This window comes from Cylas formicarius, unplaced genomic scaffold, assembly GCF_029955315.1.
Source record: "Cylas formicarius isolate icCylForm1 unplaced genomic scaffold, icCylForm1.1 PGA_scaffold_10__41_contigs__length_53128322, whole genome shotgun sequence".
In the NCBI taxonomy this organism is placed as follows: Eukaryota; Metazoa; Arthropoda; class Insecta; order Coleoptera; family Brentidae; genus Cylas; species Cylas formicarius.
In genome coordinates this window covers 42,921,534-42,944,435 of record NW_026844214.1, presented here as the reverse complement: position 1 = coordinate 42,944,435, position 22,902 = coordinate 42,921,534, and the positions used below count along the sequence as shown (strand labels likewise).

The 22,902-nt window shown below is 34.3% G+C and overlaps 1 protein-coding gene across 1 annotated transcript in view; it reads left to right on the top strand.

Moving 5' to 3' along the window:
- Nucleotides 1–4,242: 4,242 nt before the first annotated feature.
- LOC132698129 (zwei Ig domain protein zig-8-like) overlaps nucleotides 4,243–22,902 on the top strand; it is a 462,523-nt gene continuing 443,863 nt past the window's right edge. The window contains exon 1 of the mRNA XM_060664030.1: nucleotides 4,243–4,579. Coding sequence (XP_060520013.1) covers nucleotides 4,525–4,579 — 55 coding nt within the window. The 5' untranslated portion in view covers nucleotides 4,243–4,524. The remainder of the gene's footprint in view (nucleotides 4,580–22,902) is intronic.

Genomic DNA, 22,902 nt, shown 5'->3' with positions numbered 1-22,902 from the left:
GGTTTCTATACATGTTAAATTCAAATGTTGAAAATGGCGGGTTTGCAAATTAATTTTATTTAAAATCAGTCTTTTGGTGCCATCTATAAATGAGAAGCATAACTAAACAGCCGATAACGAGTTATTCGGGGTTGTGTTGAGATTGGCAGCCCGTAACACATGTCTGAGCAAGGCATTTATTAGTATGCATGTAAATGATTCAAAAAAGGTAAATGTATATTCTCAAATTTTTTGGTTAGTTTTTATTGGTTAGTTGGTTTGGTTGGTTTTGCTTTAGACGGGCCTACCAAAGACATATGTTATTGATTACTGGTTAATGATTTTACTTTGGGAGCCCAATTCAGCAACTGGCTAGAGGTTAATGCGTTTTCCACTTATCGATACACATTTAGTCAAAACAAGTCTGGTATCATCTTTCTTTAAAGGTTTTTTGGTTTTTGTGCTTTTTACGGTGTCGTTTGAGCTGTAAGGTTTAAAAGTTACATTGTACTCAAAGAGCATAAGTTTTATTGTGTGACGTACTTAGGATTTCGTACAAATTGCTGCAACAAAACTCGAATTCTTGAATTCAGACGATTTTTGTTGACTTTGAAGAAAGTACATATGACATATCTACGATTTTTTTTTTGATAAATCACTTATAAATATATTTTAATGTGTTATCGCATGCGCAGATACATCCAAACTTGCTTCCACATACAGAATGTTATTAAAATGGCATCATAGAATTTAATGAGCGAATCTCGAATGAAAAAAAATATATTCGGGATCACCTCGTTGTAACCGAGTAAGTTATATGATGTCGTTTTGGTAACACGCTTTACTTTCCCGTATGTATAATTTAAATTCTATTTTGTCATCTCTGTTATTAATCGTTAACACGTCGTCGAAATCCGTTAATTAGGAACGACTTTGCTTTCTCAAAATCTGGAACGAGCGTATGTTTGGGAACGAAGTTTTATCCAAAGTCAACACCTATATATTCGATTCGGATATCCCGTTTCAATTGTCGGCACTGCAAACAAAGTGTGGTTGAACAAACATGATGAGCCGCGTTGACGATCAGTTTCTTTCGAACCGACCGCATAATTTCAAATCGAAGGTAAATAGAGTGGCCGTTGGACAGTTTCCATCGATTCGTTTGCTTTAATTTTGTATTTGTATTGTATGCATTTTCTGCCCATTATTAACTAACTTAAATAAATTTTAGTTTATTCCCTAAAGCGCAAAATACCATAATCATAATAAATACGTGGCCTAATTTTAGATCAAAATTTTCTTCAGCCTTTCAACGTCCACTGCTGGATATAGGCCTCCCTTCTTCTCCTCCACTCTTCTTTATCTGTGTCCTTCTTATACTATTCTCAGTCTGCCGTCTCTCTTATGTCGACCATCCAAGGGAGGTCTATCGATGCTTGTTTTATGCGCTCTTTGTCGATCGTGGATGGAATGGTAAGAAAAAAAATCACTATTTTGAGATTAAAAGAAAGGAAACATGCTAGCCCTAAGATCAAGGGATTAAAATTGTGTTAAAAAAGAATCTCAAACCAAAATCTATTTCCTCTTATAATTTGAGGTTAAACGTGAGCCCTAGAATGTCTTTCCATGCATGAAAACATGGTAATAGAAATAAAAATAATAATATTCAATATTCATTGATAAAATGGATACTATCGATTCCTGGGAATTAAAATTAATAAAAATAATAATAATAATAATAATAAAATTTTTCATTCGGAGCAAACAATCAAGGCAATTTTAGGATTATTTCTATAGATTATAATAATGCTCTCCATTCTTAATGACATTATTTAGAATCCTTGTAATTCTACATTGTATCTTTAAGGAGTCTTACCATGGATTAAAATGCCATCCTTAGAGATTGAAAATACCGTTTTTACTTTAAGTGTCTATAATTCACTTTGTAATTAATGTGTGAATTCCTATTCCGATAATGGTAAGCACATGTGGTATCCATCAGATTCTTTCCGCGAATTAAAATGATACTTTCAATTCCTAATGACTAAAATTGCTACCTTTAATTTGAATCCTTGTAATTCTACACTTTGTTTTGGATCTCTGAGAAGTTTTACCACGAATTAAAATGCCATCCTTAGAGATTGAAATTAGCGTTTTTACTTTATGTGTCTATAATTCACTTTTTAATTAATTCTTAAACTATTCCTATAATTCTAAATTTATTTTAAATCCTTGTAATTCTAGACTCAAAGTAAAGCAAGTCCTGTATCCCTGAGAGGTCTTACCACCGATTAAAATGATACGTGCTATCTCTTTAATGATTGAACTCCTATTCCTATAATTCTAGGTTCATAGTAAGCACATATATATAGACAAGAACTAAAATGACACTTTCCATTCCTAATGACTCTGGCTATTTTTATTCTGAATCTCTATAAAAGCAAACAAGTCTTGTATTCTTAAGAGATCTTACCACCGGATTAAAATGATACGTTCTATTTCTATTCCTATAATTTTAGATTAAAATAGTATCAAAATTTCTGCTTTTAATTTATACTTTGTTGATGTTGAAGTAACTAACCAGATAGCACACAATATGCCCAGTATATCCGGTCAATGTTCCATTTTAGTCGCACATCTCGGGACATGTGGAGTATATTCTTAGGATATAATATATACTAAGGATATACTGTAAATTACATCCCAGGGATAGCCTCTCAATGGATAGCTTGCGGATTTACTGTACACGATATACCAGAGACATCCTCCAAATAGATGGCCTGAGGATATCCCCTTGCGCCATAATGGGAACATTAGAATAGAAACCTGAAAAGTTAAATTTTGAACTGAGAGGGAAAATACTTAATTTTTTTAGGTTTGTGGTGTTTTGGGAGAAATTTTATTGGCAACGTTTTTGTGCACTTCTACATTGACGTCAGTGTTGGCAGGTCCTAAAAAAAACCAATCAATCCGTTAAAATCAACTTGTTTTTATTATTTTTATATCACAGAAAACACGGATTCATCTACTACTCCATCTACTCTCATGAAAGAGATCTTTCCGATGAGAGTTTAATAAGGTTTGCATTTAATGAAATGAAATACATAAATGTATACCTGCATCATCGTGGAGATTAGCATCTAAGATAACTTTCATGAGAGTACTATCAGCGTCAGATCAAGCCTTTACTTAAAAGGCGGATCTGTTTTGTAAACATATAAGATCCCAGTCTCGCTTTTTTTAATTTTTTTTTGTAAAGCACAAATATATAAAACCTGTCTTTCTGAAAACTAAAATATTTTCAGATGCGGATAAGAAGGCAAACGCATCACAAAATTCAAAAGATTGTGAGAATTCAATAGCTAATTGGCTGAAAAAAGCTACTTTCATCAAAGAATTACGAAAAACCTGTGAAATATTAGTTATTCTTTTGGAGTTATATTTAAGATACTTTAGGTTGGGTTGTATTTTTGTATTTCCCATAGGCTGTTGGACATAGCCTAATAATTAAGTAAGGTCCACTGGTATATTCTATACAAGATCCTATATCCTCACAGTCGGATATACTAACGACGTCTCAACTAGTATAACTGGATATCCTTAGTATGTCCTTACAAACATCCTACGGACATATTTGATATACTGTGGACGTTCCATTTAGTATACCGTACATCCTCGAGACGTCTTAAGGATGTCGCTTAGCTGAAACAGTATATCCTATGGATATACGCTATGTCCCGCCAGATATCCCGAGAATGTTTTATAGACGTCCTTGTGCTCTTTGGGTACACTTGAAAAGTAGGTCAGTATCTATATATAATGCCCCTATAGGAAGTCTTTTCATCTCTACTGACTAAAATTGTCACTCTTACTTTAAATCAACACAGTGCGAGATTAAAAGTAAGAAAGCGGCGGTGACTCCAAGAATGTCCTTGTTATCCACCACGCGCCCTCCAATCTCCAAATCGCAAACAAAAAATCGCGGCACCCTCGTGGCCACAACACCGACCCCCGGTCCCCCCGAAAAAAAAGGCGGTCGTCATATCGCCTGGCCATTCGAATCAATACGCGGAGATGGCCACGGTCGTCCGCGCTGGGGGAAGGGGATGATGGGGATGGCAGAAAAACACGTTCCAGGTGACATCTTTCATCAATATTGAATCTGTGTGTTATCAGCAATAACCGTATAATCATAATAGAACGCTGCGAGAGGAGACGGACGCAGGCGCCGCTCGAACGCAGAGATCCGGGGCGTCTCGACGCCAATCGGTCCACTCTTCTCGTTCAGGCAACCAGGCTGGTGGTTTTTCTTTTCCCACACGCGCGAGAGTTTTTCCCCGATTTCCCGGAGGTGATTTTTGGAGAACGCGACGACAATGACGACGTACTGGTGATTGGTGAAGAAGACCAAGAAAATGAGCGGGTAGCGTGACCGCGCGAACGAAACTTTATTTGACTGAAAACTGTTGCGAAATTCGAGATCGGAAAATGTCGCGGAATTATCGTTTTAGTGTTGTCGGAGACTTTTCAGGTTGATTATCGGTTATGGCCGGAGTAGCAGCCGCACGGATTTGCTTCCTGTCGCTGTTTTTTTCTTTGGGTAAGTTTTCGCAGTCTTTTCTTTGCGGTTAGAGGTGGAGTGGGGGGTTCGCGATATACAGGGTATTTCACGTTGAAGCTGAAGATTTTGAGGACTTAATAAAGAAGACTTTATTGAAACGTGATATTATATATTTTTTTAATATGAGACATCTTCAGAACATTACCCAGTCGTGTGTTTTTTTTTTAAATAAAATATATTATGCAGTCAATGTACATGGCGAATAAAAAAATTATCAATTAATGCGAACAATTTCTGGTATCTTAAATTTGTTTTGATATACCCTTTCATATGATTGTAGGACTAGGTAAAATTTACTTTTATAACAATGTAATAACTGTTAATATATACAATTTTAAATTATTTTTAATTTAATTTTTTTAATAAAAAATATTTTGTGTGTTACTTTATATGGAAGCGTTTTGGAATTTGATTTGTTATCATTATCTTAATAACTAAAAAGTGTGATGGCAAGTTACTAAAGCTATTTAATGTGACGTTTTAGAATCATATTCTTTTTTTTTTTGAGAAATTAAGATTTAAATAACAGCTCTAGATAATAATACTAAAATAATAATTAATGTAAAAACAACAGGATTTTCGTAATTTTTGCCTTTACCTACCATTTTGATACGCTTTTGATAATTGTAGAACTAGGTGCAATCCAAATAGTAATGTAATAACTTTTAAAGTTTATCATTGTATACGTATAATAAAAAACGTTTTTCAGTGTGCGATAGCTTTAAAGTACGTCATAGTCAGTTACCAAAGCAATTTAGTGCGATCAAAATATTTCCGGAGTAAAAAAAATTAACAGGGCGTTATCGTACAGTTTGTCAACATTTTTCTTGATTTTCTTCTTGAAAAAATAATGTTATTTAATCTATAAAATATATCCTGCAGGAAATTCGTGGTTTTGATATGGCTCAAAAAATTAATAATGTTACGCGGTGTCCAATTAAAATCATGGTATCATTTCCGCTATCTAATTTTTTTGAGACGCTACTTCGGATAACTCTTAAAATAGGTATAACAAACATACTTTTATAAAATATAAAAACCGTAAATATTTAATTTGATTTAAATAATTATAATTAAATAATTAAAAATTTATTTTTTATTCATTATTTTATTTTTTATTCATTAATAAATGAATTTGTGAAGAGAACGAGAATTGGTCACGTTTGAGACTGAGTCTTTGCGCACTCGTGTTTTTCGAAACTTGTTGGACGTAATCCCCTTTTGATATTTTGCAAACATAAAAATTTACTTTCAGAAGTAAATGTGCTTTCAGAAATATTTCAATTTTTTCAACATATACACAAAATTATTAAATTTTGTACATCATTACGGGTACTATTACTATTCTCACAATAATTTTGCAACACTTCTGAAGGTGTTTTATTAGTTGCGTGAGACACCATTTTAAAAAATTGTTCTTACGTGACGCACTCTGTTTATTTAATGCTTCATTATCAATTCTTTTTTTTTTTTTAATTTTTTGTTAGATATTTTTCCTGTAGGAAAATATCTGCTTTATAAGAAGAAAAAAGTAACTAGCAAACTAAACAGTTAATGTTTCAATCCCTTATCCGCACCCACCGAGGAAATTATCGGGCTTAACATGGGGGACAATTTAAAATAAACGAGAAATTACCAGACAAAGGACCTATCGAAAATAATATGGAAACAGGTCCCGTACCCGGATTAGTCCGGTGCCGCCTATCTATTACCATGTCGTTATCGGAAGGGCTTATTAACTCCGGGCAAACGACACGATGGGTCGTTTCAAATTTAATTCCCGTTATTAACTGGAAAATTCGCTTCGGAAGTGGCAGCGCGGCCATCTTAACATAAAGTATATTTTAAAGTGAGAAGTTGCGAAACGGCAACGTCGGCTTGGAATTTCGAATTGCAACGTTGTCGGATTAGGCAATTAAATTATAACGACTAGTTTATATTTCTAATGTTTTTCTTTTTGTTTTTAATGTCATTTTTCTATCAATGTTTGTTATATTGCCTCACAAAATTTTTTTCTTTGTGGAGTAGTTAATTTAGATACGCTCCCGTTTTTTTAATCTTTTATTTGCCTTCGTAAATTGTGCAGTTTTCTTTAATCTGGTTTTTGCGTAAATGTATGGGAATATAATGAAATATATTGTTTTTTATGAAAAACAGTTGCTGCGAAACTTTTACTCAAGGAAGACGTGAAACTGAGCGGCTCCTCTGGGAAATTTCTAAAAAATGGGGAACCATCTGCTTTCTTTTTACGTAATGGAGAACAACACGGTAAAAAATACAATGCTCGCTTTTACAGCATAAACATGGGAAATTTAAATGAAAATTTTGAAAATACCGATCAATATAGAAATATGGAGTTGATTAGGGTTAGTTAGTTAAAATTAATAATATTAAACAAAAGAACAACTAGTATCGACAAAGCAAAAAACATTACTATGAACGGTATAATTAAAATTTCATACACACCTTTTTTGTTATAAATATTGATTTTTTGTTGAGATTCATCCTTTTCACAGAAATACTTGGCTGATCTAAACTAAGTGTTCATCATTGATAACTTTGTTATGAGTAGAGATACAAAGTCGGTTAAATTAGCAAACTAGTAGCAATTTTTCCACTGATTAGGGTGGTAAAAATAGAAAAACAATTGAGTGTAGGGTTAAGGAGAAATGAGTAAAATATACCGTTTTTAAATAGAAGACCCTATATATTTTTTACTCTAACTCTTTTAGACTAGATGCCTATGGGTGATTGCGAAATAAAGCTCTATTTTCCTTTCATTGTTTTATTTGAGCCTAAAAAACAACAATAATAACACTAATGTCCACGTCTTTACTTATAATACAATTTTTTCGTCTCCTTTTAGCAAAAACCGTTTCATTATAATATATTATTCGATTATAATAATATAATTATTATATAATATTCGATAAAGGCGCAGAAAAAAATTGTTCAAAGCAGAATGTGGAAAATAATGACAGCCCCGCCAAATAGAAAACTAATGTTATTAGTTTTGTTATATCAATTGTTATCAATTATTTAAATTAATTTTGCTGGTTTAATGGTTTTTGCTCATGAAGAAAAGTGCGACATATTAGAATGCTATTTGACTTGCAGTAAATCATCTGTAAGGGCAACACAACGATACATAAACCTATATTCACTGCGCCTTGTACCACATGAAATTTTTTTTCCTCGTCTTTATCGAATATTTAGAAATAATGAAACCGTTTTTGCAAAATAGAGACGAAAAATTTTTATTTTAAGTTAAGAAGTGGAAATTGGTGTTCTTGGATATTCTGAAGCATAACGTGACAATTCTATTCGAGACATAGTCAAACACTTTAACCTATCCTCAAAAATTAAAAAAAAAAAACAAACACACAGGTGCTCTTCGCAAGGGATGCAGAGAGAGGACTTTTTTGTCATTGGTATGCTTTGCCGCCAAAATTTTCGGTTTATTTTGTGGACTGACGAACCACATTTCTCAAATTCTGGAACTATTTGTCAAGACAAAATTTATTGGTAGTACATCCAAGTTCGTTTCAGATTTAACGTTTGGTGCGGTATAATTGGTTCTCGCATTATCGGTGCAAATTTATACGATGGCACGCTGACCGGTGAACGGTATACTGCAATTATTACTGAAATTCTATACAGTTTTCTAGATGAGCTTGCCCTCATAAGTGGGGCACCAGCTCATAACTTCCGAGGCACATATCAATTTCTGACAACCATTTTCAACAATAAATGGATTGTTACAAATGGACCTATTCTTTGCCCTCCTAGGTCACCAGATATAACTTCACTTGATTTCTACTATTTAAAGGACGGAATTAACGAATAAAGATGTTGACGTTTTAAATGCTGCATAAGAGAAAAAATAAACCAGGCAAATGGTAGGACAATACTAAAGGTAATTCGCTAAATAGAAAGACATGCTCAAAATTTTATGAAAGTAAGAGGTGTTATTTTGAAAACCTCGTACTTTAGGTTTTTATTTTTTTTTAAATTTTGTTATTTCCATGTTTCTTACGCTTTTTCACCATCGTAATCAGTTGGAAAAAATGCTACTAGTCTGCTAAGTCAACCGATTTTGAATCTACTCATAACAAAGTTACCAATGATGAACACTTAATTTAGATCAGTCTGTATATATTAAGCGATATTATTGCTATTTACCTTAGACTTCATTCTCGTTAAATGCGAGATAGCAAGCCACATTGCTTTATTTAAAAGTTCTACTCTACTTTAGCGACTATTAATTCTTCACGAACAGTTAGATCGACAATGGTTATATTAAGAGTGTCCCCCTTCTCATACACCTGGAACTTTGACTCCGGACTCTATAATCACGAGAGCTCTACTTAGAGGCGTTGGCGCGTAAATCGTGGTGGAGGCTACGGAGAGAACGGGAGAGCGGGACTGGGGTAGGGGTACCTCCGCGCGATAAAACAATTTCTCGAGAGCGCTCTCTGATTATACGAAATATTCCCGTATTAAAGGTGAAAGGAAAGGCTGGAGGGGCGGCCGCCGCCGCCGCCGCCGCCCCAGCTTGCACCATTAAACGTCAATTTATCTAAAGCATTATGCTTAATCGAGTCGTCGGTGCCGACGCCCGAGCTAAATCGTCGGATGGGGGAGTTGAGGGGGCGAAACGTCCGCGTCCCCCCTTCTCTTTTCGGAAAAGGTCGCCCCGAAAAGATTTTTCGTATTTCCATATATGCGGTATTGAAATTTAATAGAGAAACGCGAAAAACATAAATCATTCGGGAGCGGCGGCGGTGACGTCAGGAGGCGGGCGATTTTTTTAACCCCCGCAAACGTTTCAGCTTAGAGACTTTAAATGGACATCGGAATCGAACGGAAAATTGATCTCTTCTAACTGAAGACATATCTAAAAAAGACTCGACAAGCCGGAATGTTTACAGGACGGCATATACAGAGTGGCCTAAAATATATTGTATCTATTAGTATTTTGAAAAAAAAAAGATTTTTCATTTCGGCGTTTCTAAATAGACGAAAAGTGATGTTGCTGTCTGGAGTTCAATTTTCATAGAACACAATGGTCAAACCTGCATCTTTTCAGAGTTATAGGATTTTATTCGAAAATGTGCATTTTCGCTATGGAAAGTTTTGTGTTTCAATATTTCCAAAGCTCCTTTTTACATGCAATTTAATGCTATAAGTATAATCCAGGTAGGTATATATAGCAATTTTTCAAATTAATATTTATTTCATTAATTTTTAACTTAAAACTTACCTTTAAATGTAGCATACGTTTTAGCATACAGTTGTTGCGATTTAAGCAAATAGGCTTTGAATGTGGTACTAATAGTTATTAAATTGGGATCTCGGCTGAGTTTTTGGTCTTTCAAATAAATGGAATGAGGTAGTTTGTTTTATTAAAGCGTGGAACCATGCAGGGAGAGAAATCAATTTGTACCACGAACAATCATCCTGAGAAAAAATAATCTTTTAATAATAATAATAATAATCTTTTGCAGTCGTTTTAGCCATGAGTTCGATTTGGCAACAGCGCATCACAGTGGAGCGAGGGCTTAATAAAGGAGTGTGAAGGAGTGAAGTTTACTAAACGTGTTGCATACTATGCTTTTCATACTACCATTAATTTTTGGGAATTTTATTTGAATTTATTTGAAATATTTAACGAAAATCTGGGATCTTCGCAATCAAAACTACAATTTGAAAGCTACCAGTATGCATTTGTTTCCCGTTTCGAAACCTATTTGTTCAAAATTCGAAACTTTTATTTTTTCTAAAAAGACTCGAGTATGGTGTATATTTGGAAAGGAAATTTACATTTACACGGTATAATTCTTGACTTATGAGAGTTGAGATTTGGCGTAATTTGTAGCATTGGGTGAAAGTGGCGTTCGTCGTGCATTTTTCTGCACTTATTGTTACCCCGGACGGGCGATAAACATTTGCGACATTCGAAAAAGCGACCATTTTTATTCGCGCATTCCGTCGGTATTTTAGTTCGATGAAAGATCTCGGGACGAGGACGTGAGCGTATTAAAGCCCCGGCAGCGTTTGACGCGACACCCCCCTATCGAAAATATCTCTCCATTAGATGATTTATGTGCCGCCCGGTCGAATTCTTCGACGTTGTTCGACTTTCGAATATCTTTAACAGGCGCCCGTGAGTTTTTGGAGCGAGAACAACTACAAAGTTGGTAAGCACTTCCTAATCTTCTTCCGGAGCGTACCTTATAGGGGAACATCGCAGTGGTCGTGATAATAAATTCGAATAATATTCTGCGGGTATTGTAGTACTTCTGGTCAGATAATCCGTGAAAACAATCCCTTCGCTATCCAAAAATGCAGCAAGCATTAATTTTCCAACGGACGTAACTGGGTGCGACTTAGGGGGTAACCATAAGAATACAATTTTAATTTTATAATGTATAATACACATATCTATTTATTTTTAATGAATAATTATTAAGCATTTTGGTCAAAACGAAAGGTGATCAGTCCGTCAGCGAAGTGACACTGTTCGCACCTGAAATTAAAAAAGTAACCTGGGTATCAAAGATTATTATAAATAATAAAAAACAAACTTAATATTACTTAATCTCTTAATTAGCTGAAAACACAGATAAGAGATATATCTTCCCATGGTATAAAATCTGGAACTGAGTTTAGGTTGGTACTCCGGGCAGAATACGCATCATACCTATTTTACTAGTGCTGATTAATCCGATCGTGCAGATACTAAGGGCAGAGACACACGAAGTATCCTGTCGCAAATAACCACACCAGCACTGAAGGGACTTTCATCGACAAAGTAACAACGTTTAAAATAGTTCAAAGAGAGAAAATTGTATAATTGAAACATTAAACAGTTCAATAAATCATTTGATACTTTGGTATTTTGGCCAATAAAACGAAACCATCATAACTTGTGAGACCATTCACCTTTAAGTCTTCGCAATTTGACGTAATGCAAACGATGGCCCACAACACTCGAATGCACGGTTAACCGAGAAATGTCGCAAAGATATTTCTTAAAATATTACTGTACCCCAAATCTATTGTTTATTATAAATGACATCCTTCTACTCATCGATATTTTCACAGAGCAAGGGGCGAGAAATGCGGTTTTAAGAAAACATCTGGCTCTCAAGTGGTTGCTATGGCTCTTAAGCAGTTGGTGGTATGGTCTGTTCATAGATATAAGAAAGTGACCAATTGCTTTTGAACGGGTTATCCAAGGGTGGTCATTAACATACAATGCAACAAGATTATTACCTAAAGTTTCGGAATTTAAATTCAGGTAAAATTGTGGTGCGTAATAGAAAATAATTTTATACCTACCTGTATTTAATATTCTTTGGTTTGATATACTACTTAGTTTAAGTTTATTAGTAATCATTCTTATTTCGTGTGTAATACAGCGTGTGTTGAATCGTGTGCGAATTATGCAAAATATGTGCGAGTCTAGTGTATCTGAGAAGATGCTCCTGCCCAAATGTAGAAAACACTATTCTATTGAGACTAAGGAAGTTATAAACAATGCTTATTTGACTCTCACTGAACGTGGAGCCAGCAAGCAAGCATTAGGAGGCTTGAAGAAGATGAAAGCGGTGTTAAATGTGGCAGAACTACCTTATCGAAATGTTCAACACATAGGTTTTAGATTTAAAAAAATTGACAAAAGGCAAGTTAGTTTTAATGGAATCTTTTCGAATTCGGAAATGGCGACTGGAATATCTAGACAAAATTAGGATTTACAGAGAACAACAAAGGCCAATTATTTACTTGGATGAAACCTGGTTCGACACTCACGATACCCCGGAAAAGGGTTGGGTTGATTCAACTGATAAGTGTAAAACAAACGCGCCATCAAAAAGAGGTAAAAGATGGTTGGATTTCAAATGAACTTTCTCCGTCTGCGAAAAATATTAAAGATTCTTCTCTGGATTACCATGAAGCCACCACCGCTGATTTATTTGAAAGTTGGTTTAAAAACAAACTAGTTCCAAACATTTGTCCTAATAGATTAAACCAAAAAGCAATTAATTGAGGTTCTACAAAGCTTGAACCTATAAAAGAAATACGTCTCTGATAATTATGCAAAAAATCTAGGGCATGCAGTTTTAAGCTTTCACCTTACCACTGTATATTTAATCCCATTGAACATGTTTGGCACCAACTGAAATCTGATATTCGTCGTAACAATGTTTTTCCTCGTGTTTATTCCAATGTCCTTAAACTTATAGAAACCGAAGTTTTTAACATCCCTCCACAAAGTTGGGCAAATTCTATTAAACATATAGAAAAAGCAGAACAATCGTATATCCATATTGCACATAATTAGAACAGGCGATGATAGCGATAATGATATTGATCTATTATGTGAATAATTTTAAGAAATTTAAGTAGGTAATAAAAATAATTTGAAATTTTATTTTTATTTAAACATAAATACATACATAAATAGATAAATATCGTTTAGTATCTTTCCCAACAAAACCCCAAATAATTAAATTCTAAGCAAAGTACGGACCTGCCATATTTCATTCTTACAGCTTGCCCGGGTCGTTCCTTAATTCGTTACTTATTCTGGCGGCGTACCACCGGTGGTACGTATTCGATTGTGCTATTATAAATAATGAAAATTTAACGTTTATTTATTCAAAATGTTTATTTTTATAAAAATTATAGTTAATAACGTGTCACATAAATAAGTTTTATTCAACAATTCCGTAAAAAAATTAAATAGTATTTTATTTATAACTTCATTATATAAAAGTATGTAATTTCTTGAAAAATTTCAAGCATAGTGTTGGCTGGCCGTTGCACTGGCCACAATACGTCTTAACTCTTGTAGTTTTGTTAGTGCCCTTTTTCTTGGACAATTTTTTATAGCATTCCTTGCAGCGCTTACGTTGCTCTCTTTCAGATCCCTCATATGGTTGAAAAACATGTATACCTGACGGTATAGGACAGTATATTTGTTCATCTGCCAAAAGGTGATCAATAATAACTTCCCTAAATTGTAGCATATTCATATCTTTAGATCCCCATCTTTTATGAATATACCAGGCATTCACGAAGGAAGTTCCGCATATTAATTGTATTATTACTTTAACGCGATTTAATAGTTATTCTTAAACAACTGTACTAACCCCATAGTTGATCTGATAAATCAACAACTTTTTTTGCATTATTATAATCAATCACAGTATCGGGTTTTACTTTGCCATTTGTTCCTTCCACAAATTTACACCGGTGATTCTTTGAGAGCAATCCATTTCAAAAATTTTACACCGCTACGTTTTTTTGGAAATGTTACATCCAACATTTTTATTTTTGTTTTGCCTGCGGTGGTAGATTTTTTTTGTTCATTTTTACAGCACCACAAATAAATGTATTATGCTGTAATAGTTCTTCACCCAAAGGAACACTCGAATGATAACTATCAGTAAATAAAATGCGGTCCTCAAATAATAAGCCATTTAGTAATCTCATAACTACATCATGAGAATGTGATTTTTCAATGATTGTGTTATTTTTCCCGGTGTAAATTTCGATATTATAAGTATAGCCATCAGGTGTAAACACAATTTGTATAATTTTACGCCGTACTTATGTTGCTTGCCTGGCATATATTGACGAAAGCGTAGACATCCTCTCCGTGGAACCATACTTTCGTCGATAACGATATTTTTGCCAGGTCTAATAGAATTTTTGAAGGTATCTGCAATTGCCAATAAAAGTATTCACTTCATCTTTTGTAACAGACTGCCAGGCCATTTGGTGCATTTTACTGCTAGATGCAGAATTATTTATACATTGTGCAGCATATTTATTTGTTTTTCAATTATCATCTCTAGTATGCAATCCGTGAAGAATAGTTTGTATAAAGCAAAAGGGTTATTACGGTCAGTGTCATATAAAAATTACTCTTCTTCCGAATATCCATTTATTACTGAAGTTATTTCTTTTACTGCCTGCCACTCTTTATCGCCATCCTCGTTCTCTGATATAGACACCACATCTTCTTCCTCCGGGGAACATTCGTTCAATTCACTGTTTTCAATAATAAAATCTTCGTCAGAAGACGAAGAAAGTATCTGTAATCTTGATGCCTTTCTCCTGCTCCTATTTATAGATTCATCAGAGTCACTTAATTTCATATCCATGTTATCTACTTTTTATTAAAATAAAAATTAAAAAAATAGTCTAATCAAACTTATACAATAATTACTGGCAGAATTCTATGGTCAGGATGAGAAAATGGCACGAGTTACACAACTTGCGCAATAAGCACTCAAAAAATATTAAGGTCGGAACCGGCGTGAACGTGTTAAAAAAACACTTCTTTCCACAAAATGTAACACCTAAATCAGACGAACACCTAAGTCATATTGAACAATATTGCACTAGGTAGTTGCACAAAACATGCGCAGACTTCTTTGGCGCCAATATTGCCTGTTTTGCATAATTTAGTTATTGGGCAATTTCTGGAACTTTGAAAACATCCCTCGTAAATACGACCAAATTTTCATAACGATCCTACGTATTATATGGTTTCCAATAAACGTCTAACCGTCCATTTAAAACTTTTATTAACGTTTCCTAGAACAACTGCGTCCTTGAGAATGCAAATGTCGCCGATTTCAGGCGGCTGCGCGTAAATCCCCGGATTTATCAATCGAATCGGAAATAAACGAAAACGCTGTTACCCGCGAAACCGTAGTCTCGCAATAATCTTATCCGGAGATTAGGACAACCGGGACCGCAACAAATGTAGACGTAATTAGTTGTTTAAACTCAGTTAAAATTGGCATTGTTTCAAAGTCCGGGCAACGCGAACCGCCTTAGTCCGGGGTTCGGAATTGAACGTCGGCCAATATCGATACGACGTATAGTCTAAAGAAACCTCCTCTCCGTCGCGATTCTGGGGCAAAGAACGTATTTATTCGGGACATAGATTTTGCGCCCGAGGACTTTTATGATGTACGGATCTGATTTAAATATCATGTATTATGGTTAAGGGATTTAAATGTGGCGTCGGTTCTGGCTCGGGGTCGGATTCAGATATCGAATAGTCTCGCAATTGATGATCAAAAGTATTATATTATACTGTGAAGTTCCACTAGACCAGAGATTTGAATAATTTTATTTTTCAAATTAATACCAGTCCACTGTGTAACTATTTTCAAACCTTCTAGATTCCCCCTGCGTCGGTTGATTATAAATCAAACTCGCTGACGTCTCGCCAATCATCCCGTTGACTTCTTTAGAGCTAAACTACGCGTTCTACTCTGTAAGAATTATTTGAGGGGGAGGGAGGGAGCTAAAGGATGGGCATGAACATTGTTTCGGATGAATAATTCCCAATATATCTTTACATTTCACCAATACACAGACAACCGACGAAGGAGGGACGCAGAACGTTTGTAAATAGTATTGCAGTGGCCTGTAGAAGTATCCTTGAACAATTATTCTACTGTGTTGTGTGGATAAATTTGGGGATCTCGATTTCACGTCCCATATTTACAAGACTCGAATCATGTTCGTAAGTTTTTTCACGATATAGATTTTCATTGTGCCTCACTTGGCGACACACTCAATTTGTCAAGCTTCTTCTGCAGAAGAAAACATAGACACTTCACACTTATCTACCTGTTTTCTTAAATAGCTTCAATTCAATTCAAAATTTTCGCCATCAATCTCATTAACCACTTTTGTATGACACTCATGCATTCCCTTGTGTTTGTGTAATTTTTAGGTTGTGTAATGAGCTAAGTCAGACGATTTTCTTTGGGCACTGTGGACCATCCGTGAGACCTGTGGCAGATATCTCTTAAGAGTAAAAACTGGACTATTTTTTCTCGAGATTACATTCTATAGCGTATGATCTTATTTTTATTTAAAATAATCTATTTTAATTTTTAAATGTACTGCATATTTCAATAAGTAAATAACTGGTTATAAAACACTCGTGACTAAAGCAGCGTTCGTCAAATTTGCTGCATAATATATTCTGCTGAAATTGTAAATGTTTACTTAGAAAACAGGCTTCAACACAAACATATTGTAATTTCTCGAATTATGAGGTAGCACAAGATTAGCGGGGCCAAGTCACACTATGCATATGCAGCGTCAAATATATCAAGCAAATATAAGATCCGACAAATATATAATGTAGCAGAGCAGTTACAATAAATCACAAAATTAAACGTACTTACATTCGAATGTTTATAAAAGTGTGATACATTTTGGCGCACTCAAGAGAGTATTGAAAAGTGTTCCAACCCAAAGCTGTTAAAATGCCAGCTGTCAAAATGTGACATTCTACACATACTTTTTTAATACGTGTAAGATAGAGTGATCACAGGTATCTATCGTCTTTTGTTTCGCCTTAACTTTCATTGTTCTTCATATTGGATTTTTCATTTTTTATAAAGAGCCTAAAATTCGCAATTTAGTGATATATCATAAGTGCACAAAAAACTTCATTAAGTTGGGTCTTAATGATTTTATAATTAGGCCATGAATTATTTAACATTAACATTAATAAGTAACATGCAAAAAACGCATAAACGCATTGAATTTGCAATAGAACATGAACAAGATGTTTTATGCAAATTACCTTGTGTGTGTTTCTTGCAAAGTCTTGGTTAATTTAATTCACACTTGAACAACCTAAGTGAATTTCCGTGTATCCAAACCTCTTGGTCTCAGGGTTTTTATAATCTCGGGAGGACCGAAAATTCACACATCCCATTGTTTGTGTGACCGCCGAGGAAAAAATCCAATGGCGAAAGATCGGGGGATCTAGGAGGCCAAAATATCGGACCATTTAATGAAAAACTCGAAATTTTACGCTGCTTCCAAAAATCGCAAAATCCAGTATTTCGACCATAAGAAAAATGGAAGTTAAGGCGGGTTGTGAGATAATATACGAAGATTGAGACATGTCATACACGCCAGCTCACTCATCTTGAAAAAGTGTCGGAATAATGTCACATTTTGGCAGCTGTCAACTGAACCTTCCTGGATTTACTGGCGAAAAACGATGTCGCCCATTTTCGACTTTTCGCCGATATTTCCCAAACCAGTTGACTGATCTTAAATCTGAAACCGATTATCAAATGTACTAAGGTTCCTCTAAAACTTTCGCAAAGGCGAAAGTTGATGATAATCTCTAATTTAACTTCTTTGGTGTTCCCAACATTTCAAAACCTTTAATTAGTTATTGTCCGTAAGACTTTTCTCTGTAAAATTCTATCGGCATAAAGCATATTACGAAGCTATTATTAAACTTATTTAAGTTGCCGTATATAAAAGAGACGGATCGACACAAACGAAACGTCACGGAAAACAAATCCGGGCGACTCTTCAATTTTGCATCGCGTCAACCGATGGCGAAACGTCACTGCTTCCGGCCTCATCGTCGTCGGTCTGAATGTGACAAGCGAATCATTTTATAAATCGAGTTTAATAATTCCGCTTTCGCCACGTCAACCGCCGCATCGACAATTCCATCCGACGAATTTTCCCCAATGCATTTTTAAATAGCCACGACGCGTGCGTGTACATACAGGGCGGATCGCACCAGATGTTTTTTGGTCGGGTAGTTCACCTTTATGCCTATAATTGCGGATTTCCTACATATGACAACGTCTTCCGCATCCCGGTCTCCATACTTCTCTATCTTGAACATCTTCATCTTGAAGATAATGATTATGGTGTTTCTATATTATTACGCCAGGGAGTGCAGGATCTTCCTGGTTTTCTTCTCCGTGACTCAGATCCATACCTTTTTTGACCATTTGTCAGAACCATTTCAATTGTGTCAGATTTTGCTATACACAAATTTTTCATTTTCGTATCTGTTAAACCCCACAACTCTGCACCATAAACGACAAGTGCCTCTGTAATACAGAACTTGTATATTAATCGCTTTACTCTTTGGAAAGCATTTGTTGTTCTCACACATTCTCCACATGTACAATTATCTTTATCTCTCACTTTGAGTATTCTTCGTGAATTTTTCGAAGCATTTAATGTGCATCCTCTTCAAGCAAATAAAGCTTTAATCAAGGCTGACGGTCTTTCGGTGAGTTTATCTAGGGACAGAGTGGCATAAACACAGGTTTAAGTGGCCTTTTCGCAACTGATACCAGGACTGAAGTGTAGAGAAAATGTGATAATTATTCCTTCCTTTGTTCAACCCAACCAAGCATGGATTTTATTAAACGTCCATATGTTTCTAATAGCTTTTCTTAAATAATTAGTAGAGACGTTCGAAAGTTGGGGATCCAATTTTTCTTTTAGCTATCATCTAAGGATTGTCTATTAGATTAATGTGTGAGCTACAATCTCATCATGTAAAACATCTACGTGGTTATCCTGTGGCTAGGAAGTGACATGATTATTATCATATTGCAAGTACTCATAAATTTTATTTCGAATATGAAGATGACGTTTTCCAGTATGTTACTGATCCATTTTACCCGTTAGTTAACTTTTTCCATCATAACCAAATTTGTTTAAGCAAGATGATGGATAGAAAATTCCAACGGCTTTTTCTGCCTATATGCTTGTTATATCAATTCATTCGAAATACGAACAGCAGGAAATCTTGTGGAATTGTATCATATGTCCACTATAGTGTATTTAATCGACCAATTTCAAATACACATGTTGGTTGTTTGTATTTGAAGTTGCCATTATACAACGAATCTCATAAGTATTTGACATCACCTAACTTTTTTTATTTTAAGCTGAACACCCAATTTTTGAGAAAACTACATGGTAGATTTGATAACGTTTTCATACACTTGATTACAAAATATATCGTTTTCGGATGGCAATAATCGACTGCAAGGTAAACGGAAATTGGGAAATGATTTATCACTTACATGGTTGGTTTTTTGAAATACGACGCCCTGTGTATTATTGCATGGTGTGATGCAAAACTTTATGCTACATCGACTGTCTGTGCCTTTTCCCATACCTATTTCTAACGGTTATCTTTTTATTTCATATTTTTCATCAAAACTCAAAGTTCTTTCAAGTTGGTTTTATTTACATCAAGAGAATTGATAACTCATTATTTCCAACACAGAGTCTTTCTATGATGGAATCATAGCACATAGTATCAACATAGCACATAGTATCAAAAGAGGAAAATAAAATTTAGAAGGTAATCGTAAAATGATACAAAAAATTTAAAAGAAACAATAAATACAAAATGATGGTAAAGGAAATTATTACAATAAATCTTTTGAATGTTTTATTGAAACCCTAAATAAACTGTAGTATTATTAAAACCAAAACTTTTTGAAGTAATTCAATTCAATTCAATTCTAACTAAAAAGAAATACAAAATAGCAGGAAAAGTGTTGAAAATAGGTTCAGGGAAAGGCATAGCCAATAGCCTTGCCATAAACTAATATACAGGGTGTCGTAAAAAAACTTTTGTAACTTTGAAAATTCCATAAGCGATTCGAAGTTTATTGGGCAAACAGAAAAATATATAACCATCAGTGCTTTTATCAACTGAAACAATATCTTCAATGCCCAATAAAGATACTTTAGGAAACAAATTGTACTTACGTTCCAAGAAAAAAGTTTTAGAAAACACTAAATCAGATATTTTGCAACAAATGAGTCATGATAGGAATCAAATATACAAAGAAATAGTTACATTAAAAAAATTTAAACTGCAAAATAAAAGAATAGGAACTTGCTCATTTTTTTATTTTACTAAAATGTGTGTTTATATATGAAAACACGTTAGGAGTATAACAACCATTTCAAGCATTTCTCATTGATGTCTTACGAAATTTGCGAAAAATTTAGATAAAATTTTAATTCTGGTACCGGAAGATAAGAAGCGACAAATAAAATGACTGAAAGCATACATAAAAGGTGTAGAGGATTATTCTGCAAAGAACACGAACATTCACGTTTGTGAAGATCATTTCAATGTAAGTATAAAACCAAAATATTAATAATTAGGGTTAGGTAAACTTACTTTACTTTACAATATATCTTCTGTTACATTCATAGTTATATGTAGATACTAATTTTAATTAGATATAGGCAACTAACTGTCTAGTAACAGTATTAGTTACTTATACTTAATAAATATTTGATTATGTATATATTTTTTTGTTTCAGATTGCGGAGGATATGGATATTTCTGTAAAGTTTAAATGAATGGATTGTATAAAAGTAATGAAACCTCATGTAGTTCCTCACATTTTTAGTTTAGTTTAGACAGCCATACAGAAAAAGAAGAATATTTTCATCTATTTTAACACCTGCTTCAAGAGCAGCAGCTGTTAAAAGGGCAAATAAAAGACTTGTCGACGAAGCAGTAGCTTCCTGTTCTACTAGAACATTATCAGAAATACTAAAAACTAGTGTCAATCCTCAAAGCGACCCTCGACCAATAACTGACATGGCAATGGAGGTAGAAAGTGGTAGAAAGGTAGAAAGCTACTTTGCCACAAACAAGTGTTTCGTTAAAAAAAGGATATTTCCAAACAAGCGCACCTGCCAGTAATGTTTAGAAGCAAAGCGGTGGAATGTAAGTTAAGTAATAACAAAATAAAATAATAGTAATATTTAAATACTTTAGATAATAAAAGCTGGACGTAAAGTTAAATTTGATTTAACCACAAAGTTAACTTTAAAATTAAATTAAATTTAAAATTAACTTTTTGCAAAAACGCCACCTTTAAATTTCAATTAGCGAACTTTTTAAGTTAAGTTAGATCTCTGTACCTGTAAGCTCACCTCATATCACTTGATAGTGTTTGCACAAATTTCAGCTTGAGAAAAATTGTCCGAATGTTTTATGTCGTAGATATATCTACTATGGATAAATTGTCTGATTGTCATTTTATAAAACCGGCATCAACCTTTTTCAGTCTTTAATAGAACCACCAAACACCAGATCAAGCAAAATTAAACACAACTTTCTCCGAAAATAACTAAATACCACGTTCTATCGACGAGTATGAGTGTTATTTCGTTGTCTGTAACTTGCACCTAGATCGAATAACAACGGTTTGACGTCACAACCAAAGGCAGCGTACTCGTATATATGTCATTTCGCGACTACACTGTACTCGGACTATTATTTTATCTACTTATCTATCTACTCAGATGTAGTACTATTTAAATACTTAAGCTGATAAAAGCTGGACATAAAGTTAAATTTAATTTATCCACAAAGTTAAAAAATCAATTAATTAAAAATAGGTGATATTTTTAAAAATATTTTACATATTATTACAATTATAACATGAAAAATAACTAAATAAAAAAACTTCAAAAACACTAAATAAAAAGTAACAGCTTACAAAAATTAAAAATCTTGAGGATAGAGGAACCCAAATAAAACCTATCGTAATCACTACCATTATCATTAAATTAATTTAGATACAATATAAAAAAATTACATCCTATAATGTTGTAGTGTATGGTTCGAAGTAGTCACCAATGTGTAGTCCAGGCTTACGGGTGCAATGTCACAAATTTACCTAGTTTCCCGCTTGCCGCCTTGTACTTTACCGATAAAATATAAGGCACGGTCTTTCTTCTTTCCATCACTTTGGAGTAAAATATGTAATTTAGCATTTAGCCGCCGTTCTGTATCTACAAATGATGCTCTGCTAGAAATTTTGAACCCCTGCCAAAAGGTTTTTGACATCTCGTCAACCAATTGTTTTGTTTTGGCCCCGTTGTGAAATTTTATATAATAAATATGCATTGACACTAGACATTTCGAGTTCCCAGAAAAATAACTTTGCCACTATTTCAACGACTTCCTCAGAAAACAGTATGACGCTGAATAAGAGTTTGCGCCGTGGACACCTCCCATAAATTTACTGTAATTGACAACTACATTTGACTTACTTACAACTTGTAAGTTACTTCCACGTACTCTTCTGTTGATAACATCGAATTATCTGATCTGCATGCAAATGTGTTATCTTCCAAAATGCTGTTTTTTTGATAGGTATCAATTTGCGGTTGATTAGAATAGTACCTGTCAAATGAATATTTAGTTTTAACAATTCTTCTGCAAGTGGCAAGATCGTATAGGCAAATAAGTACTGCAAAATTGAATAAACATATCCGGTGTTAACATCCGCCAACGCATAAATTTTTATCGCGCATTTCGCAGGCTGGTTAGGATTCTAAGTTTAAAAAACTAATTTTACATTTAAGTCCAACAACAGACTCGTCTACCGATATATGGTTGAACAAAATGTTCCATGAATAGCTTGTCCAAACTGTGC